Genomic DNA, 20890 nt, shown 5'->3' with positions numbered 1-20890 from the left:
AGGAAGGAAAAAAAATCAACGAGCCATCAGCAATTGCCCGAGAAACGTAAAACCAATAGCTCCTCACTGGGGCATTGTGGGTAATTCACGCGTCACATGTTGGATACAGCATGGCAGGGAAGCGGTACGTGCTAGTAGTTTCCATATTCTTTTCTAATTTGTCATACATATCATTTTTTTAGTCTTGAAATACACTTGAAATTACGGATTGTCAATTTTGATCAGTGAAAGTGAATTAGTTTAACTTGATTGTTTTGCGAACTGGAGTGTAATGTGCTAACTTGAGTAAGCTAACAACAAACCACAGGACATGTTACTTGCATTCCACACTTTATAAAACGCATTGAACCTGTTTCTTATTTGTTGGTTATTTGAAACGATTGTTCTTCCATCTGCATAAACAACTGATAAACGTGTTGTCTTTATTGTAGAAAACTAGAGGACCTCAATTTAGATGAGTTCCTGCTGACGGGTTTGGATTCAGATGAAGAGGCTGAAGACAAACCCCGCAAGCAAAACGGACAGACGAAGAAGAACGATAACAACAAGTACTTAATCATCATACTTGATTAAAATGTACAAATCCAATAGCTTCTTCATCCAGGATGTTTTTTTTCTTCTTTTAGGGCTGAAGTAAAGAAGGGTACAGCGTCGAAGCACAAAGAACAGCTGACCAGACTAAAAAGTAAAGATCCTGAGTTTTACAAGTTTCTGCAGGAAAATGACAAAACCCTCCTGAATTTTCATGACACCGATAGCTCAGATGATGAGGACGAGGAAAAGTATCACGCACTGCCATCCATGCTTGAGGTGAGACTGATACCAAAGTGTACAGTACATGTATTAAATACTTTTAAAATACGCTCCAACAAAAATATCCTTTACATGTAGGAGGCCAGTGATGATGACGCTGAAGATGAAGAGGCTCAAAAAGAATCTAAGAAATCTAAGAAGAAAGACGACGTCATTAAAATCACTGAAAAAATGATACAAGACTGGAAAACGTCTCTAAAAAAGGAACCTTCCTCCCGCCTCATCAGACAGATCACCCAAGCCTTCAAGGCTGCTGTTGCTACGACTAAGGGTGAAGAAGCTATCCAATGCAAATACAAGGTGGATGACAGTTCAGGTAAGAACGAATAATTTTATGTGGTGGTAGGTATTGTAATATTAGCATAATTCCAGTTTTATGGACTAATCTAGTTCAGGTTCTTTGGTCCCTGTAGCTACATATAAATTAATTGCGAGATCACTGTGAACGTATTGCCAAACGGCATGAGTTATCAAGGGAAATTCATCCTTGTCAATAAAGGATTACAGCAGGGATAGGTTTTATTCATAGCTCTTAAAATGTACCTTACAAGACAACAGAATCAATGCACATATTCTCTTTTACAGCTACATTCATTAAAGTTTCTGCTACATGTTTTTTCAACTCCATTTCAGTTAGCACTCCTGTCTGTATGATGTCATCCTCTTAAAAATCCACTTGATTCAATGTAGCGTAAAAGTCTATTTTTTAAAATAGCTTTTATCAAACCAGAACTCAAACACTATTTCATTCTCACGTCTATGATAGAAAGGTCAGTGACATCTTTGCATTAGCAATGATAACTGCTTATTTTAAATATTAACCGCCTCGCCTCTTATAACAGATAAAAGTCAATGTGTTAAAGATGTCAGTATACATTAACAACAGGTTATGAATGAGTTCCGTTCCCACCCTGGCAACATAACCTGAATTTCCACGTTAATGATCGGAATGAACTCTTTAAATGATAGGAATGAACTATTTAATACCACCAAAGATCAAAATAACTATCCAAAGACACATCGGCGTCTCGCTTTTCAATGACTTTTTAATAATAATCCAGCTTCGTTTCCATCGTAACGTTTTTCCTCTTGACTGGATCAGCACTGCTTGAAGATGCTGATCCCTTTTTTGGGTCCATGATGTGAAAAGGGAGGATAAAAACGACAAGAATACAGAGAAAATTACGGAGTACAGACGGACATTCTACAATGGAGACAAAATGGCGGATGAAGTCAAAACAGCGTAGGTCATGTCCCGCGTAAATTTAGGACTGCCCATATTCTCGTTTTAGCCACGAAGCCCTGCCACAAATAGCAAAATTCTGGTAAAAACTTTTAAGTTCCATTTTTAAAAAAATCTACAATAGGTGCTTTGAACAACAGCCAAGCTGAGCCAACAAAGCAGTCGCTCAAACCATCCATCCATTATCTGTACACGCTTATCCTGGAGAAAGAAAAAAATAAACACCATCTGTTAAACATACCACCGGCGCCACCAGATGGCGCTACAATACTTTCATATTGAGGACAAACTGGCATAGATATTCAATAACAAGCACGTTTCCCCCAAAACTCTGTGAATATAGATTTCAGCCTTTTATAGATGTAATGACATGATTAACAACTGAACTGTTCCCCAACTGTCTACAGTGTTTAATTCCTTGGTCCTCTTCTGCATCCGCAACATCCATGACGCCTTCCAGCGGCTGCTCAACCTAAAGCCACATACAGACCAGAAACAGTAAGCCGGGAGCTCCCATCTGCAAAAATACCGCCCAGTGGTAATGTGCTTCGTGTCCGTGATTTTCTTTTGCCGTCTCTGTACTCAGGCTGGTGCTACCGCAAACTAGTAAGAAATGGCAGAAGAATCAATTAGACATCAAGATGTATCTCAGCGGCGTTGTTCAGGTGTGTTTGCTGCCATTATTGTGTGTTGTCTATAAAAGAGTAACTTCTGATCAATTCTGAATTCGCGACACACATTTTCTGTAGCTTTACGAAAACTTGATGCTCTCCATCCACAGTTGTTATCCTGTCTAACCGAGTCCACAGTCATCAGCGCCGTCCTGCGGCACACCAATCAGCTCGTACCGTATTTTCTTTGTCTTCCCAAACAGTGTCGCCACCTAGTTAAGGTAAGATCGATGCTACCCGAATGTAACGTAATGTACTTTTTTAATCCCTAGAAGATTGTGAGTGATAAGTCATTGCATGAATTTAGATCATTGTATATGTATGTATCAATATGTATGCTGATCCACGTCACGTCCGTTGCGTTCAGCAATCGATAAAGCAGTGGAGCACCGGAGATGAGACCAGTCGGGTCCTTGCCTTTCTGGCTCTCAACAAAATCTGCAGGCACAAGCAAGAAACTTATCTTGTCCCACTTTTGAAAGTGAGTCATTAAGAAGATTCGGTAAGACATTTCAAAGTGGATTATTGGAATAAAATAAATGTGGTTTTGTCCCCCTCCAGCAAATGTACATTGCGTATGTACAAAACTGCAAGTTCACATCTCCCAATGCGTTGCCCATGATCAACTTCATGCAGCGCACGCTAACGGAGATGTATTCCCTCGACACGCAGGCCACTTACCAGCATGCCTTTATTTACATCCGGCAGCTGGCTATCCACCTTAGGAATGCCATCACCTTGAAGAAAAAGGTTGGTTTCTCATCATATAAATGGGCATAGGTAGGTAGACTACCAAGAAAAGGGATATTTGAAATGTAGTCCTAAAAAGAAGGGGAACAGAGTTAAAAGGGACCTTTTTTTGTGGGTCACTCGAATGTTACATTAGCTACAATAATGCACCATCACTTGTCTTAGTTATTTATTCTTTAGTAAATTTCACCACGTTGCCTTAGGTGTTCCGAAATATTAACAAAAAATTAGTTAAATAATTAAACAGCATATTGACGTTTTACTTCTGAAAATGGATAAAAAGGTGTCAAGAGCTTTGACTGGTATCATGTTGAAGTAAATGCTTGAATCTCATTCTGTGAACTTTTGCCTGTGTGTGTTTTAAGGAAATTTACCAGTCCGTGTACAACTGGCAGTACATCCACTGTATACACCTGTGGTGTCGTGTCCTCAGCACCCTGCACCCCAGTGAAGTCCTCCATCCGCTCATCTACCCACTGTGCCAAGTCATTATCGGCACCATCAAGTAAGTTCTTTTAGTTTTTTTTGCAGAGATTTCATTCAATCTTCTTTGTTAAAAGAAAAGGTTCGTTTTGTTTATTTGTTTTTTTTTTATTGGGCTGCTGTATGTTTTACCAACAGCAGGTGGTAACAGTGATCCCTGTGTTCTGTCCCTCAACAGGTTGGTACCCACATCAAAATATTATCCCCTGAGGATGCATTGTTGCAGAGCCCTCACGTTACTCTCAGGCAGCACCAATACGTTTGTCCCGGTTCTCCCTTTCCTTATAGAGGTAAGACTCCATGCTATAGTGCCTGATTTGTCCCCTTCAAACAAAATTGCCTACAAAATTCTCATTGTTCCCATAGTTTTTCTCTGATCCCTTATGTAATTTATTTTTACACCCCAAAATAAAGTGCTCACACTTTTTAGTAATTCACCTTTATTGTACATTAAGACAAAACCAAAAGTGATTTGCCAAACTGTTTTGCCGACTGTTCAATGTGGAAGACCACCAGAGGTGAGTAAACGTGGTTCTTGTCATAAGGGGAACGTGTTTTTGTGTATGCAACAGATAGTGTTGTTGTCTCTCAAATGGTATGCCACCAACTGAAAAGATTGTGTTGTTTTGTTTGTTTTTTTTGTTTTTTTTTTTGCTGACAGCAACGAATACAGTATCTTCCCCCTTATTGGAGTGGTCTTTGTGTGGGTCTGTGCGTTTAACGGTTTTACAGTCACGGTCGTGGTTTACACTCTGGTTTCAACATGCTGTGCAGCCTGCATCCTGTCTGTCTAAACCCCCCCCCCCCCCCCCCCCACCCCCCCACCTCCACCCATACTTTCACCCAGAGGCCATGCCCCATTTAGCTAACACCCCCCCACCCCAGCATCAAAACCGTTGGCTCTGCTTTTTCTCATTTACTGTTCCTCTTGTTAAAGGTAAACTGAGGTGCGCTGCTACCGATTTAAATAGGGCAGAAGCCCCTTCCTCTGTGTGTGTCCGTGCCTCTCCATGGGGGCTGTATAAGTTGAAGTTTACGCATCAGCAGTGTGTGTGCGTGCAGGTGTGTGCGCATACATGCATCAGGGTTGGTCTATGCTGTCCCACTTCCCCCCCCAGTTCCCCCCCTCAGACCGCCACCACATCCTCTGTTTGTAGAGACAGCAGCGGCCAGCGACGCCGCTCCACTTCGCACACACTGAGCGCATTAACGACCACACAGGCGCACAGAACCGCACAATGATAAGCGGTTGTCAGAAATAGCTTCAAACACACATACAGCACATTTTCACTTATGCGCCATGAAAGCAAAGGCATGCGGACGAGTCGTCTGCGTGCACCCTGGAATGTTCTTCCGCAGCCTAAGAATGTGCCGCATGACCATAACAAAGTTGGGAAATGAATGTCAGTCTGAACTTTACAGCGGAATATCTCAGTTTGTGTCATTGTTTAGCATTTTATACAATACACTGAACACAATCGTAGGGAGTCGGGTAAGAGATATGTGTGTTTGCTTTTCTTTATTTCTCGTTTAGGAAGTTATGTTCATACAGTGGATTGTTGTTTGGAGTGCTATGGCTGTGACCCGAGTCATCCTTAGAAGTGATGAAATAGTGGCGTAGCGTTCATATTATGTAGTGGTTCACCCTTAGTCCAGCGAGTTGAAATTTGTGTCAATTTATTTGGCAGCACAAAGTTTAGCTCACATATACAAGATTCCATGTTATTTTTTCATTTTTCCAAATACCAAAGCACTTCAGTTGGGTTACCTAATACACTGACTTCTTTTACACAAGATACACAAAACCCAGCAGGGCAGGAGAAGTAAGTGTTGGGTGTTGAACTTGACACCCTGATCCTACTACAGTGGAATTCCCTTACAGGCAGGTGTTGTCCCGCATGTTATGTGTCCGTCATATTAACTTTCAAGATAAAACATGGACACTTCAACTTTGCTCCTACATTAAATGTTGGTGATGTTTAAAAAGAACAGTGATTTGTCCGACGTAAAAGAGGCTGCAAGTGGCTCCATTTCTTGGTTTGGTGCACCACCTAGCTGAATAACTGATGCTATTTGTTAAAAATTCCTACGGTGCTGATTTAGAAATTAGCAGACTTTCATTTAAAACAACATCAGCATATGGAGCAGAAAGACCACCACAAAAAGTGCAAGGACTATTATTTGAAAATATAACCTGACTCGGGTTTCAAATTTTAACCAGTAGGCGCAGTCTCGAGAAGTAGAAGCCTCTTTGTGCAAGTTTACGCATGAAAATTTGTCGGCATTCTTTGTAAGTTACTTTAGGGACGCTATTATATGTATAATGTACATATAACATGATGTATGTGTGACCTAAATGCTAGTATATTTTTGAATTAAAATGTAATGGCTAGTGTGCTAATGCTAATCGTGATTTCAGTTTATAATTTGAACCATGTGAACATCCACAATGACTTCCTTGTGTCCAATGACTTTGCAGCTGCTGCCTCACAATTCATGTTCATGTTTTCCTTCACAGATATTTCAGCAAGTGGACTTCAATAAGAAACCAGCACGAATGAGTAAGAAGCCCATCAATTTTGCAGTTATCCTGAAGCTGAGCAAAGTCAACCTGATGGAGAAAGCGTACAAGGTATGGCTTTGAAAATAATAGCGTCACAGGACAAAAAGATTTCAAATAGAAATCATTGCACATATACTATACAATATAAGATACATTATCACTTGAGTTGTGTAAGTTGAAAAAGTGAGATGACCACATTTGGTCATGTGCATCTGATCTTTGTTGCGCTAAGGAAGAGCAGCTGATCTTCTGTCTCATTTAAGCATTGGCCAATGTTTTCATCTTACACATCTGATACTCTGTGCCAAGTCCTCGCGTGTGTGTTTGTGCACATAAGGGGATTGAGCACTCAAAGACCTCCTTCCAGGCCTCTAAAACTGTCCCTAAATCACCACGGTGCTCAGTGCTGTGGCCAAGAGGATTGCAGCACAGCCATCTGGGATTATTCCCTCATGGTTTGTAATGGCCCCTGTTTTTTTTTTTTTTTTTTTAATCCGGCTGTCACCTGACTCATACACCCGTGCAAGTCTATCTTCTATTTAATGTTTACACAAAACCATTTGCAAATGTAGATAACGTTTAGAAAAATGTTTTAATGCATGTCAGTAAAGTTGTCATTACGGATTATTTGGGAAGTGGAACAGAAGAACAATAATGTTATATGACGCTTTCCTCCCCCCGACTCTTGCAGGACGGATTGATTGATCAGCTCTATGACCTGATGCTGGAATATTTCCACACTCAGGCCAGCTCCATAGGTTTTCCAGAGCTGGCTCTGCCCACCATCCTTCAGGTAACATTCATTACAGAGTCTCTGTGTCATCTGAGGTATGTGAGGAAAGCTAAGGCGTCTTTTGGGATACACCACAAATTATCTGTGACACTTTTTTAGCATTTCTATTTGAGGCAAAAATTCTGTTAATGTGAACTTATAAACATGTTCTGGCGCTTCTTGTCATAAAAAAGTCCCAAATTGATCTTACAAATTGGTCCAAGACTCCCAAGTGCTGACTTTTTTTTTTTTTGTTCTTAACCAAGTCTCATGCTCTTCTTCTTCAAGCTCAAAGCGTTCCTGAAAGAAAGCAAAGTGGCCAATTATTCCAAGCCGGTGCGCCAGCTGCTTGATAAGGTGCAAGAGAACAGCAACTACATCACCGCAAGACGACAGAGCGTCAACTTTGGAGTGGCCGATTCTAGCGCTGTGGTGAGCGGAGACCACGGAGCTCTCCGTTTTATTATTGTTGTTATTAATTTAGCAGTCAGAGCCTTTACTATCGTTATCAATATTTTCCATCTAGCTTATCCTATCCTACTTTTAAGTCATCTATCTATCAAGAACAGTTAACCGGCCGTCACGATTTTTGACACATCAACTTAAATTCCACTATTACGTCATTTTTTTCACATTGGGAATCATTAGGAGGCTCCACGTGGTTTTGAAAAGATGATGTTAGTATGTATAAGTAGACAAGGCAATAAAAAGCGCAAAGACGTCAGTGTGTTAAATGAACAGACAGCTCGGCTCCCGCAGCGGTCTCATCGCTGCGGCCGCCGCTGTCTCAATGGATGCTGTCACCATGGCATCCACTTCCTGGCAACAGAGCAACGGTTGAGGTGTCCCTGCAGGCAGGGGAAAGGGGACGTCACCCCGCTGCTGCTGTGCAAAAGGTCACGACCCCCTTCTGGTCACCAGCCCCCTATGCTGCCATGGCGCCCTTCCCAGGCTGAGAGCCAACAGAATTCACAATTCTAGAGTGGTGTCTATACTCTGTTATTTTATTTGTCAGCAACGGGGGTAAATTCGGAACTCAACGCCGTTAAATTATTTCGACTAGTTAACTACAGTTATTTTCCTGCTTTATAACAAGTTTTCCCTCATACTTATTTATCAGCCAACGATCAAAGAATCTGCATATTTGCGGTATCGTTTCTTTTTCAAGAAAGGACAGCTCAGACAGCAGAAGATGTGCGAAGAAAAAAAAATCATATTCAATGGATGTCCTGCCCCTATTTCTCCGAATAGCCAATGGTTGCGAGTGTAGTGATGTTTTGTGTTTTGTTTATACTATGGGGTGGTGTAGTTTACTACTTCCTGTTTTTTTTGTGTGTGTGTGTGTTTTGCCTTTTAGGCCTCTCAAATGGTAGCGTTTTCGTTGTTAGAGCTCTTCTGTGACATATTACAAAGGAAGTTGTAGTATGCCATGCTCGCTTCTTAAGCATACTGCTAACTGAGGATCACCTCATATTTTAACACTCACACTTTTTTTTGTGTGACGTTTTGCTTGAGTGATTTGTAGAGAACCTCTCCTCATTAACGAGTTTATGTCATTTTTAACAGATTAACTGATTCCTTTGCAAAGAAATCATTTACTCCGGGTTATTAAGTACTAACGTAACAGATTACATTTGGTAGTGAACTACTAAAGTAATTGATTAGATACTGAACTACAAAAGTAATTAGTTACTAATGCACTGAAGTAATTGATTACCTTGGTACTCAGTTCATTTACTACTACACACACACATACATATATATATATATATATATATATATATATATATATATATATATATATAATTTACATACATACAGTGATCCCGCGCTACTTTGCGCCTAGGAAGAAACGATCCCATCAAATCAAATTTCAACATGTCATTCACAACAGAACGTTGTCAAATTTTGAAGTACTAAATGTCTCAATCACGTTTTGATTCCTTCTGCTCTTCTCAGATAGCGTGGGAGAAGGACATAGCGAAAGAGGGAACTCCTCTAAGTAAATACTACATCCAATGGAAGAAGTTGAGAGAGAAGGAAATCCTGTTGGAGATCAGTGGCAAAGAGAGGGTAAATATCAAACCAAAGATAGCAAAAAATCTCAAAAATTAATGAAGACTTTGACGTTATGAGCATTGCCTAGTGTTATCCCATAACTCAAGAAACTATTCAGGACTAAAATGCAAAATCATAAAAATACTGACGCTGCTTTCTGCTTTGCAAAGATGGAAGATCTGAACTTCCCCGAGATTAAGCGTAAGAAGATTCAAGAGAAGAAAGCTGAGGACAAAAAGGAGTTCAAGGGTTTGTTTGCAAGTGACTCTGAGGATGATGACGACGATGACACAGGACTCAAAATCAAAGGTATGTGACTCGGTGCGAGTTTGCAAACTCAGAGCTCCCATAGTATCCAGATTGTCCATATTTTGCTTCAGAAAATACCGAACCAAATTCAAGACAGCCAGAATGTTGATTGCGCCACATTTGAAAAATAAATATAAATACAATTTAAATAAATCTAACGATAGTTAGTCCAGTAATTGTGGAACACTAAACTGTAGTCAAGTGTCATTTGCTTACGTTTCCCCAAAACACCTGCTCCCGCAGTTGGAAAAAAATCAGAGAAAACGCCGCTGTGTCACACTTAGTTTGTGAAATACTCTCAAAACCAAAATGTCATTTGTCTCAACCTTATTGTAATTCAAGTATGCGCTTATATCTCAGGAGGCTTTGCAGGAGGCTGGTCATTTGAATCAGGTGTGTTGGACAAGAGAAACGTTTAAACATGCATCATAGTGGCTCTGGGGGACTAGTTTGGCACCTGTGTCCTACAAGCGATAAGATTGGTTGTATTACACATGTTGGCCTCTTGAGGGCGGTGTTTTTCTAGGTTTTGATTCAGTTGGAGGAAGCAAAGTTTGAAAAGGTGGCGTCAACTGAAGTCTGTTTTTTGTCCCGGGCTCTTTTGTTATTGCCTTTTGTTTTACTTTAGTGCTCTGTAAAGTAAATGTTCATCATGGATTGAGGGGAAAAAATATTTCTCTTGTCATTCGCTCCCTTTGCTGTGTTATAACTTGTTTTGGAAGCATCGGGGACACATCCATGAAAGTTTGGGGGAGGCAGTTCCTCTCCGAGGTCACAGAGGAAAAGAGGAGTAGGCGGCAAGATTATTTTTTTTTTTCCTCCTTTTAATGCATCTGGACTTGATTGTCGGGAGAGTCCCCGCAAACGCACGTGCAGCCGCCCTCCCTCCCTCCTTCCCTTTGGTTGCTCTTTCCTCCGCCCAGTACAAACACAAACTGACCTCCGTCGACAGGAAGTACGGGCCCGGCTCCCTGCGGGAGTTCCTAATTCAAACCAGACCAGTGGAACAGCCAGAGGTGGCGGCTTCCTCTCTTGCTTTCATTGGCGCGCGCACGCACAGATGACGGCACACCAATATAAACCTCCCTGTCCAGTCTGAAGTCTTCACAAGCTTCTTTGTTGCCGCGCACGGCCCTGGAACACGCACGAGAGACCAATCGTGTGCTGCTTTGCTGGCTCTATAGGGGATTCAAGTAGGGCTGGGCGATATAACCCAGAAATCAAATATCAGTCTTCCTCAATCATTCTAGATGGTAACAATTTCAATTAGTTTCCAGAAAGGAAAACGTTTATTTAAAGTGTTTTTGTTTATGGAAAAAAATCCTGTGAAAAAAGTTCAGACAAAAATAATGAATACTGATTTATAATCAGCTTTAATGTAACTATCTTGCCTAGCTTTTGCATAATTTTTAAAGTGGTAGTCCGTTTATTTAGCCTTTTTTAGCAGGAAAGCATTATTACTGTGTTGAAAATATTTTTTCACATGAGGCTCGGTGCTGCAGTGGTTAGCATCTCCGCCTCACAGTTTAGGGACTTGAGTTCAAATCCACCCGGCTCCGGCCTTCCTGTGTGGAGTTTGTATCTTTTTTTTCACTACTAAAATATGGCTATTTACTTAAATACTTACTTAAATCTTAAATTATTAAACGTTATACAGAAACTGTAGTACTGTTATCCCTTCTCTTTTTCATGTCTTGGTTGTAATTAGTCTGGATCACGGTGAGTCGCAATTTTCCAACGAGTAGGTGCTCGGACGTCTAACTAGAGTGAAGCAAGTATCTGACCAAATATGATTAAATTCCAATTTACTACAAAAGCTAAGAGGATCTGAAAGTTGTGATCTCTTTGTCGCTTGTGTGTGATTGACTCAGAGAACTTCCTCCTCAATGACAAAAAAAAAAAAAAAAAGTACTGTTCTCAACTAACTGGCCAAGGAATCTGTCAATAAGGTCAAATGACAATCCTACAAGACACGAACACTTCCACAAGACATGTAATTGGCTCCTCACAACAATCGACCAATGAGGGCAGGAGTTGTAACCCATTCCAGCTCAGAAGTTGAAAACCACTTCTCATTGGTGCCCGCGTCTTGTAGGAGTGCCCGTTGAGCTAATTGATAGATTGCCTGGCCAGTTAGTTGAAAGCAGTACTATGAGGCATTACCGTATTGTACACAACCCACCCTTCTTTCTGTCCCTTTTGCAAAAATTAAATAATAAATCACTATTTCACATTTTAGCACATTTTCAAATCTTTGATTTTGAAAATGACATTTTAATCCAATTAATCTGCTTTATTGCCCGGCCCAAATAGAAGTCCTCCCGGTCATTTAGGGCCAACCTTATAAGTAGCAATAGTGATGACCTGAGAGAATTTAGACGGCGAGGAAGGTGCCTGATATTTGTATCCATGTTTGTGTTTATAAGTTGTGTGCGTGTGTATGCGCTCAGTATGGCAGACTGGAGGAAACGTTTCTGTAGCGTGTGTGCGTGCGTGTGCCTCGTCTAGTCCCTCAGCCTCTCATCACACCTCAACTTCAAAGCTTGTGAACCCCCGTTGTCCCTTTGGCTATTCCACACACACACACACACACACACACACACACACACACACACACAGAACCTGCTATGAAACCTGCCTGCAATCTCCATTCGCTATATTTAGGCGCTGAGCCCAAGACGTCTGAAATTGCCGGTAGTAAACTGTCACGGGTGTTTGTGCGGTGCAGGCGGCGGCGGCGGCTGTAATCGACTTTGGGTTCCATCTCTGGGAGGAGGGGGAAGCACACACACGCGCGCACACACACACACACACACACACACGATTGGCAGCGTCCTGTGATGCCTGGCCCACATCGGGGTGTCTCCAAAGAACGTCGGCCGCGTAGCAACGCAAACTTAGGGAAAGTCAACGCAGCGGGGGAAAAAGTGGTTTGAACCGCTTCTTATGTTTTCTCTCGCTGCCTCTTTCTTCCTATCTGTGTGTAGATAAAAAGGGCAGCCGTGGGTCACATGATGAGGATGATGACGACGAAGATCTGTCTGACATGAGCGATGGAGACTCAGGTAGGTTTGAAATGTATTTTCCCCATTTGGGTCATTTTCTTCCTCGTCAATTGATTTAGTGCTTAATTACCTCAAGTAATCGATTACATTTGTGCCTAAAGTAATCGCTTCATACTTAGGTACTAGAGTAATTGAATACTTCAGTACTTAATTGCGGTTAAATGGCAAGTCAGTTTTTGTGCCGTCATATCAAAAGCTTCCAATGAAAATTTCTTTGTGTACCGCCTGCTAGATGAGGAAGAGGAGGATGAAGGTGACGAGGAGGCGTCGAAGGCCCCTCAGCCACTCTCGTCCTCCGCTCTCATCGAGCTGGCCGAAGGAGACGAGGACGTGGTGGAGGACCTGGAGCTGTCCGACGACGACTAAAGTCTAATTGGAGAAACCGATCACGGCCAACCCATTTTTTTTTTGCGTTTCAAGGTCAGATTGACTTATCTGTACAGTGCAAACACATTTTAATGTCCTTTTATAAATTCGCGTAAACAGTCATGTGTCCATTTTGTTTTTATTTAAACCCTCCCAGCAATAATGTCATAATGACATATATACTGCAGTACACATGAACAGGAACAGGCCTTTGCCTTTGCTGCGTGAAGTGTCATTGCACCTCCATGGCACCAGGTGGTGCAGTGGGGCTCTCATTGCCAAAATCTGAGCAGTTAAAACCGCATAATTTGTTATTTTCAAAAACAAATTGAGAACGAAGGGTAACAACAAAAGTTCACATATGTAACCTCCTTTTATACTTCGTAGAGGACACTCTGGCCTTTCCAGTGATGTCTCGCGCTTGTCCGGGATGCATTTCACTTTTTCCGTATTGATGGGACAAAATGGACACAACAGTGGACACAAATGAATAGGTTGGGTCCAGCCCGCTTTTGAAAGCTCAGCCTTTTCTAATCCGATCCCCGGATTTTGTTTCGAAACGTTAGTTGGTCCACTTCCCTGTTTTAGGGATGCAAATCCATAGCGGTAGTGCGTTTGGTTGTCCATGATGCACACCTCCGGGCTCCCTCAGGCCAGAGAGAGAGAGACGGCGGGGGGGGGGGGGGGGGGGGGGTTGCAGGGCTCGAGGCTGCGGAGGCGTGCCGTGGCCGGCGGAGCGGCGTCTGATGCCGTGCCAAGAAGCCGGGCCCAGGTGGGAGAGCGGCAACACAGACCGCTGTGTTTCTCTGCCAAGTTCCCGCTCGGGCCGCTGTCTTCCTGCCTGCGTGCTCGCCGCGCGGCTTTCCGCGTCCAAACACCGCCTGGAAAAAGAAAAGGTTTGTCCGCAGTGTGGCGTGAACACTAACAGCCGTGTTTAGCTGGCGTTTATATCGTAAAATGAGCGTCGCTTACGATGGTTCGTTTGAAAGCGCCCTAAACCGCGGTGTGTCCCGGGATTTTTTTACTAGCCTGGCCTTATTATCACCCAACTTGGGCGGACTTTGAAGGGGTCATAACGTCATCAAATATGAATATATTTTTAACGCGATAATAGCAAAAGTAACTATTCGTATACTTATGAAATTGAATTAGGAATATTTAACATGTAGTATTATGAGTTTTGAAGACCTTTGCATGATGGGAGTCCAGGCTAAGCCAATCATCGAAGTCATTGAAAGGCTTGCAAATGTCATAAATTGGCTTCTAGCGCCACCCGGTGGTTTTGGTGTGTCAACACAAATATTTCTGTAGCACTCTGCGCGTTGCCGTTGAAAGGATTAATGCAAAAATTGGGGAAAAACATTGATAGAATTATTGATTGTAAAATATTTGAATGTGATAATGGCCCTACTTTGGAGGAACCCCTTTAGAGTTTTACCGATTATTTTCAACTCTAAAATGAAAACCAACTTTCTGAATCCCAGCTAGGCTGACAAAATGAAATGTTATTCGATTAATCGTTGGAATAATCGATTCTAAAAATATCCAGTAGCCCTACTTGGAACCAGCACCGTTGGAATTTTAAGCATTATTTTCTACTCCAGTTTTAGATTCTAATCAACTTTTTCAATCCAACCAGGCGAACAAATTCTTATTGGATTAATCGATGGAATAATCGATTCTAAAAACATTCAATAGCCCTACTTGGAACCAGCACCGTTGGAACTATAAGCATTATTTTCTACTCCAGTTTTAGATTCTAATCAACTTTTTGAATCCAACCAGGCGAACAAATCCGTACTCGATTAATCGATAGAATAATCGATTCTTAAAACATACGATAGTGACAACTCTACTCCTTTGGGATGCCATTATTTTCAACCGTAATCATAATTTAAAACTCATCAACTTTTCATAATCCTGGCCAGGATCACAAAATGAAAGAGTATCCGATTAATCGATAGATCGTTTTGTTCAGCTTTATTTTTGCTGCTCTTGAAACTCTTAACTCAAACCCACTTTGCTTGAGACTCAACGATGAGACAAAAAAAAAAAAAAACGACATGAGCAGCGACAAAAGAGAATGACCACAAGACACAAAAGCGTCATTTCTTTATGATTTATTTCACCCGTGCGGTGAATAGAAAAATAGGATGAAGACAAAACCTTTAAAGGGACCATTTGAATTAATTGCTTGTGTAGATAAAAAAAAAAAAAAAAAATGCATTAAGAGCTCTGTGCCTTGCTTTTCCCTGCAACCAAAACAAAAACTTAAAGTATCTTTGGAATCCGTCTCAGGGGTTAATTATAATACATATAATTTGCTTTATTTACTAAGTCCTATAAATACTTTGTCCTCGTTTATATGCTGAAGTAGCATTCAGGATTGGAGCGCCTTTTAATATTAGTTTAAAAAATGTCCAAAAAAAAAAAAAGGAGAGAAAAATATATGAACAAAAGTACCACAAAATTCCAGCGAGTCACATTATTATTTTTTTTTTTGTTGTAAAGAAAACCTTTTTTTTTTTTTTCGTGCATCTACATTTAGCAAAAAAATTGAAAGTACCACGTATGCAACCTTCGGGATATTTTCATCTCAAGCATGACTGTACAATTTTGCATGATTCATCATTCTTATTATTATTATTATTTCAAAGCCTCCCACAGTAGTCAACACAAGTGTACAAAGATGTGAGTTATTGTTTCCAGCAACACACGTCCGCTTGTACTAAGATTTGATAGGGCCACACTGAAAAGAAAAAAAAAATAATATGAAGCGCGCCAGCTCTGCTATATTTTGCTAAATTAAATATTTTTAATTAACTGTTGAAATGCAACTTTTTTTTTTTAAGTCAGTCAGTAGTTTTGACTTTAAAAGTTTGGCCTTTTTTTGTCTGTACTTGTAACATTACACTGTAAGAAGAAAAAACAAACATAAAATTGACTCAAAATGAGAACAGATTCCAAGCGATATTTTTAATGACATTTCACGATGCTTGGTCGTGAATATATATGAATTAAATAAGACCCTTAATAATTTTCATTTAATACAATTAGCTTAGAAAAGAAAACAGAATGGAATTCATTAACATTAAATGACTTTTAATATGTGTTAATATAGATTTTTTATGAGTATTATTTACACATTGTGAATATTTTTCATATCAACTCAATTTTGTTTAGCTTTTAATTTATTCCCTGTTTGTTTTCTATGCAAAACTAATGATTAATTTATCATTATTAAGGGCCTTATTTAATGAATATTTAATTCAAAATATTGCTTGTAATCTGTTGCCTCATTTGAGTAAATCATGTTTTTTCTTCCTCCATTCTCGTAAGTTGACTGACGTTTTATTCTTCCAATATTTTTACACCACTCCGATGATTGTTGTTGTTTGCCCGCTAGTTTGCTAGCCCGCTAGCTTGCGAGTGGACTTGCAAGCGAGTGGGCTAGCCAGCCAGCAGCCTAGCAAGCTAACGAGCTAGATTTTATTACCGTAATTCTCCAAATACAAGACACCATAATTCCCCAAATATAAGACACAGGTTTTTTTTTCTAAAAAATGAAGGCCAAAAATGTATGTGGATCCTATAAAGAATTATATAATAACTATGTAAGAAAGATTTTTTTTTCCAAATACCATTCAAGGTGTGATCCATCAGTCACGTAAGCCAAGTTTTTGACGCAGAGATGTACATTTTCATATCGGCTGTATTCTTAAAATAATTAACGTAATAGGACGAGCTGGAGGGCGGATGTCAGCTGGGGTTAGCTGAGGTTGTTACAACATTTTTTTCATTAAAAGAAGCGAGCGGACTGAACCACTGTCCGAGTCCAACCGCAGGAACGTTACTAAAACGGAGAAGAATTACAGCCGAGTCGCGAACAGTGGCGCCGCGTTCACCGACCGCTCACAATGTTGGAAATCTGAAAACGCATCAAATATATAATTTACGGATACGAACACAAGAAAATATGAAGACCGCCGGTGCGTCATATACATCTCAAAACGGAGAAAATAACCAGAATTTAAAATGGAGGCTGTGTCTTATATTTGGGGAATTACTGTACTCGTCCCTTTGATCGTAACAATACGACGTCGATATTTCTTGTCTGGCTTCATATAATGTCACAGGAAGTGCTACTTCCTGGACAGCTTTTTCGCTGATATTTTTCTTGTCAGTGCGGTCCTAACGCTCGTCAATAACATGGAGTGCTTCATTTGGAGGCACCGGGCAGGATTCCCCGCCCCCCGGTTCTCTGGGTCCGACAGTCTTCATGCAAACAGAAGCCGAAACATGGTTTCAATTCCACTCATCCGGTCATCTTTGGTATCGGGACAGTGGAATGCATAGTTGCTGTGATAAGACGGAGCTCGTTTTAGCGTGGCGCCGCCCCCGAGGCCGGAGGTGGGAGATGAGTTTTATTCCTGGATTGTGCAGGGCTTGCAGTGGACAAGTAGAGAAAAGAAGGTGGAAAAACAAAAAAGCCAGCACAGGAAGGAAGGGAGGAAAAGAAGGAAGGACGGACGGCTTTCCGCCGCCGTCGGTCGGCCTGACTTGCAAGAACGTGGCGTTTGTGGCCTCGTTTTTGGCACGCTGTCCGTCACCAGCTGTCTCTTCTTTGCGCCTCGTGCGTCTTCCCCGGCCACGTTCTTTGGATTCCGCCCAGACGCGGCCTGGCCGGGAACTGGCCGGCTGTTTGGAAAAAGTCCGTCGTCCTTCGCGTCGCCTTTTTTCCCTCCGCCCGTCCTTTCGGCTTTAAGGGTTCGAGTCGATCCTGTGGCGGAAGGGGGCGCCCTTATCTCCCCACCGCCGCGGAGCCGTTGGAGATCTCCGCTTTGGGCGAGGAAGCGCCCGGGGCGGGCCCGCCGTAAGGAGAGGAGCTCCCGCCCGTGGAGGAGGGTCTCTGGAGCAGGGACAGGGGCAAGGAGGCGGCCTCGGGCACCCCGGGGGGCTCGCCGTCCCGCTCCGAGGGGCGCAAGGCGGCCGACGGCGGGAACGGGAACGCCAGCGGGAATCCCGTCATGTAGAAAAGCCTCCCGATGCGCCGCGCCACCTGAGTCCGCGACAAGAAGAAAGACACCTTAGCCAAGACCGCGTGGCGGAGACAAACGGGACGTTTTCGCTTTCGAGACCAAAAGGGAGAGAGAGAGAGAGAGAGCGAAGGCTTGTTTTTCAGGGCGGGGAGTCTACGCTACGCTGGCTGACTTTCTCGGATCTACTGCACCGTACTCTCGGTACCTGCGAGCGAATCTTGACGGCAGGGCCCAACTTTAGTGCCATGATGCCGAGCAGGTGCTCCTCAGTGAGCAGAGCTAATGTCTCCCCATCAATGACCTGCTCCCGGAAAACCTGGCGAAGACATAGCCGCTTCAGCCGCGGACACACTCGCGCGCGCGGAACTAGGGGAGTCTTTTCAAATCGTGGGGCGGGGCCCCCGCGCGTACGAACTGGCTTTGCCTTTGCCGTGTGAAGTGTAATTGCACCTCCGCGGCCCTAGGTTGTGCTGCGGTGCTGTCAATGTCAAAGTTTGTTAAAAATTTGCTGGAATTTTATTTTCTAAATCATTAATTTGATTAATGAATCAATTTGCATATACATCTCGTATATCATTATATATATAGTTTTTTTTAAAATGTTCACCACAAAAATATTTAGTTTAGAAAAGATTGACATCCTTATGTTATTTCAGGCACTAGGATACACTTTAAGGTAGTTTTTTTCAGTTTCAGACTAACCTGTAACCTGTATAAACCCTGTGAAAATAAAATCAACATTTGTTGGAAGTTGATTTATGTTGTATTCTTTTTTTTGTTGGTTAATATACGGTTAGAGGACGTCCCGGTTCAACTGGGACAGTCTTGTGTCCCGAGTCCCGACAGTGTTTTCCAACAGCATTGTTTTTCCCGATTTTACGCTAGTCGTGTCTTGAAATACTATTTTTTATTTTTTTTAGTTCTATCTTGAAACCATTTTTTTATTTTTTAAGTCCCATCTTGAAACCATGTCCTGACGTGGTCTCAATTCTCGGCGCGGAAGGGCACGTCCCATTTCCACATGAGCACAGCGCTAATGGCGGACACCCCTTTTTTAAGGTTAAAAAATGGATAACACTGCGCATTACCGACTGTCCGCAAATAGTGCGCTGGTCCTGAGATTTCCGTCCAGAAATTTTCCACTCAACTTGGAAAGTAATAATTTCAGGGCAAACGATGTAATAGAATTGATTTTTTATTCGAAACACTCAAAAATCATGATATTTTTTTTTTTTGTGACCGGTGATCGGGGAACAACAACACATAATGCAGAGGTCTACACGAACGCAAACACACACCTCACACTTCTCAATAATCCTGACTCATTGTACATAAGGACCATAAGGGGACCGCTACGGTGATGACTGCACACTTCTGCGGTTATTGTCGAGCTTGCCCCCGGCCTCCATTTGTCCTCCTTTCTCTCTCTCCTCTCCGTCTTGTTGTCCTCACGGTCTCACCTGAGCGTATTCAGCACATCCGGCCAGGCTGCTTATGAAGCCACACACGTCCTCCACACTCCACTTGCTTAAATCCTCCACGGGGTTCGCTGGAGCCGAGTCCTCCCCATCCATGAAAAGACCTCCCACGGAGCCTGAAAGCAGCGGTCGTGGGGTGGGAAAAAAAAAAAAAAAGGGACAAATCAATTAAAAGACTAAAGGCTGAGGCCCTTTCTGGATTTTTCTTCACAGTTGTCACGGATGCGTTCGATAAAATAGTCACAAGAACGCCACGTGTACGGCGGTGCCTCGAGCTTAGCTTCATTTGTTCCGCGACCGCGCCGGTAATTCCAAACACTCTTATTGCGTATCGTCTGTCCCTATTAAAATGAATGTGTGATTCCAAACAATCTTATTGCGTATCATCTGTCCCTGTTAAAATGAATGCAAATGCCATTCCTTCTTTCCAGGCCGCATAAAACCCCAACGTCTTTTTAATTACGAAAACAGTACTGTGTAATATTTAACAATTATAATGCAAATCAGACCAGTTATTTATCATGATTAATGTATTGTGTGTTTTCTCCTGTCCAAAAGGGGGCAGTCTAATACATGAAGGCCCTACCGATTAATCGGCTTACCAATTTAATCGATGTTAGCGCTGGACTTTGCATCGATCTGATTGGCTTGATGGTGATTGACTGATATATGATGGATATTGTATATTTGATATACAAATATCCGGCGGAAGGAAAATGCACCAATCAAAATATCTGGTTGTACAACTACTTTTCAAGGAGTACAGTGAAGTGCAAAGACGATTAAATGGGATAAAATGGTGCTGCAGTGTCTCACTTTGGACACTGGGTGGCACAAACGTAATGACATACATGACAGAAGAAGTTGAAAGCTTGCGAAGAAGTCATGATGTCACATCAACTGCGGAAGCGTTGTGTGATCTGTAAATAAATTCAATTTAAAACTAAACACAAGCTTGCTTATGATACAAAAAGGGACCAAAGTCGAATATTGCAGCGATCAAGGGATTTTATCTGCGCTGAGCAGTAGCATGACGAAGCTAGATGCTAATGCTAACGTGAATGCAAGCTACTTGGCACAAGCGTGGCAACACTTTCGCTTGTGAGTTGCAGTACTCATCTGCGCTCTGTAATCGTAAGATTTTTCGTCTGTTGATTGTTGACAGCAGACTAACGCATTGGATCCTATTTTTTTTTTTAATCCTCCACATAATCATCTTGCGGGCCAGATTGCACCTCCGCGTGGGCTGTATCCGGACCACGGGCCGTATGTTTGACACC

General features: G+C 42.0%; 2 protein-coding genes across 3 annotated transcripts in view; one reads left to right on the top strand and one right to left on the bottom strand.

The window, feature by feature from the left end:
* The first annotated feature begins 52 nt into the window (after positions 1–52).
* Positions 53–13216, top strand: noc2l (NOC2-like nucleolar associated transcriptional repressor). Its single transcript, XM_088406208.1, has 18 exons — positions 53–124; positions 432–548; positions 627–810; positions 892–1129; positions 2464–2554; positions 2643–2721; positions 2838–2948; positions 3095–3208; positions 3289–3477; positions 3843–3982; positions 4139–4250; positions 6479–6592; positions 7215–7316; positions 7584–7727; positions 9255–9368; positions 9524–9662; positions 12650–12727; positions 12960–13216. The coding sequence occupies exons 1-18, from the start codon at positions 111–113 to the stop codon at positions 13091–13093; spliced, it is 2214 nt and encodes a 737-aa protein (XP_088262334.1). The 5' UTR covers positions 53–110; the 3' UTR covers positions 13094–13216.
* A 1982-nt stretch (positions 13217–15198) lies between these two features.
* samd11 (sterile alpha motif domain containing 11) overlaps positions 15199–20890 on the bottom strand; it is a 67378-nt gene continuing 61686 nt past the window's right edge. The window contains exons 11-13 of one of the 2 annotated variants that reach the window (XM_088404855.1): positions 19593–19726; positions 18338–18448; positions 15199–18152 (exon numbers count right to left, since the gene is read on the bottom strand). In XM_088404855.1, coding sequence (XP_088260981.1) covers positions 17895–18152; positions 18338–18448; positions 19593–19726 — 503 coding nt within the window. In that variant the 3' untranslated portion in view covers positions 15199–17894. The remainder of the gene's footprint in view (positions 18153–18337; positions 18449–19592; positions 19727–20890) is intronic. The other variant, XM_088404863.1, reaches the window with a different exon arrangement.

This window comes from Hippichthys cyanospilos, chromosome 2, assembly GCF_059441005.1.
Source record: "Hippichthys cyanospilos isolate Australia breed blue-spotted pipefish chromosome 2, RoL_Hcya_1.0, whole genome shotgun sequence".
NCBI lineage: Eukaryota > Metazoa > Chordata > Actinopteri > Syngnathiformes > Syngnathidae > Hippichthys > Hippichthys cyanospilos.
Note: the sequence above shows the minus strand (reverse complement) of the source record. Positions and strands in the feature narration are given on the sequence as shown.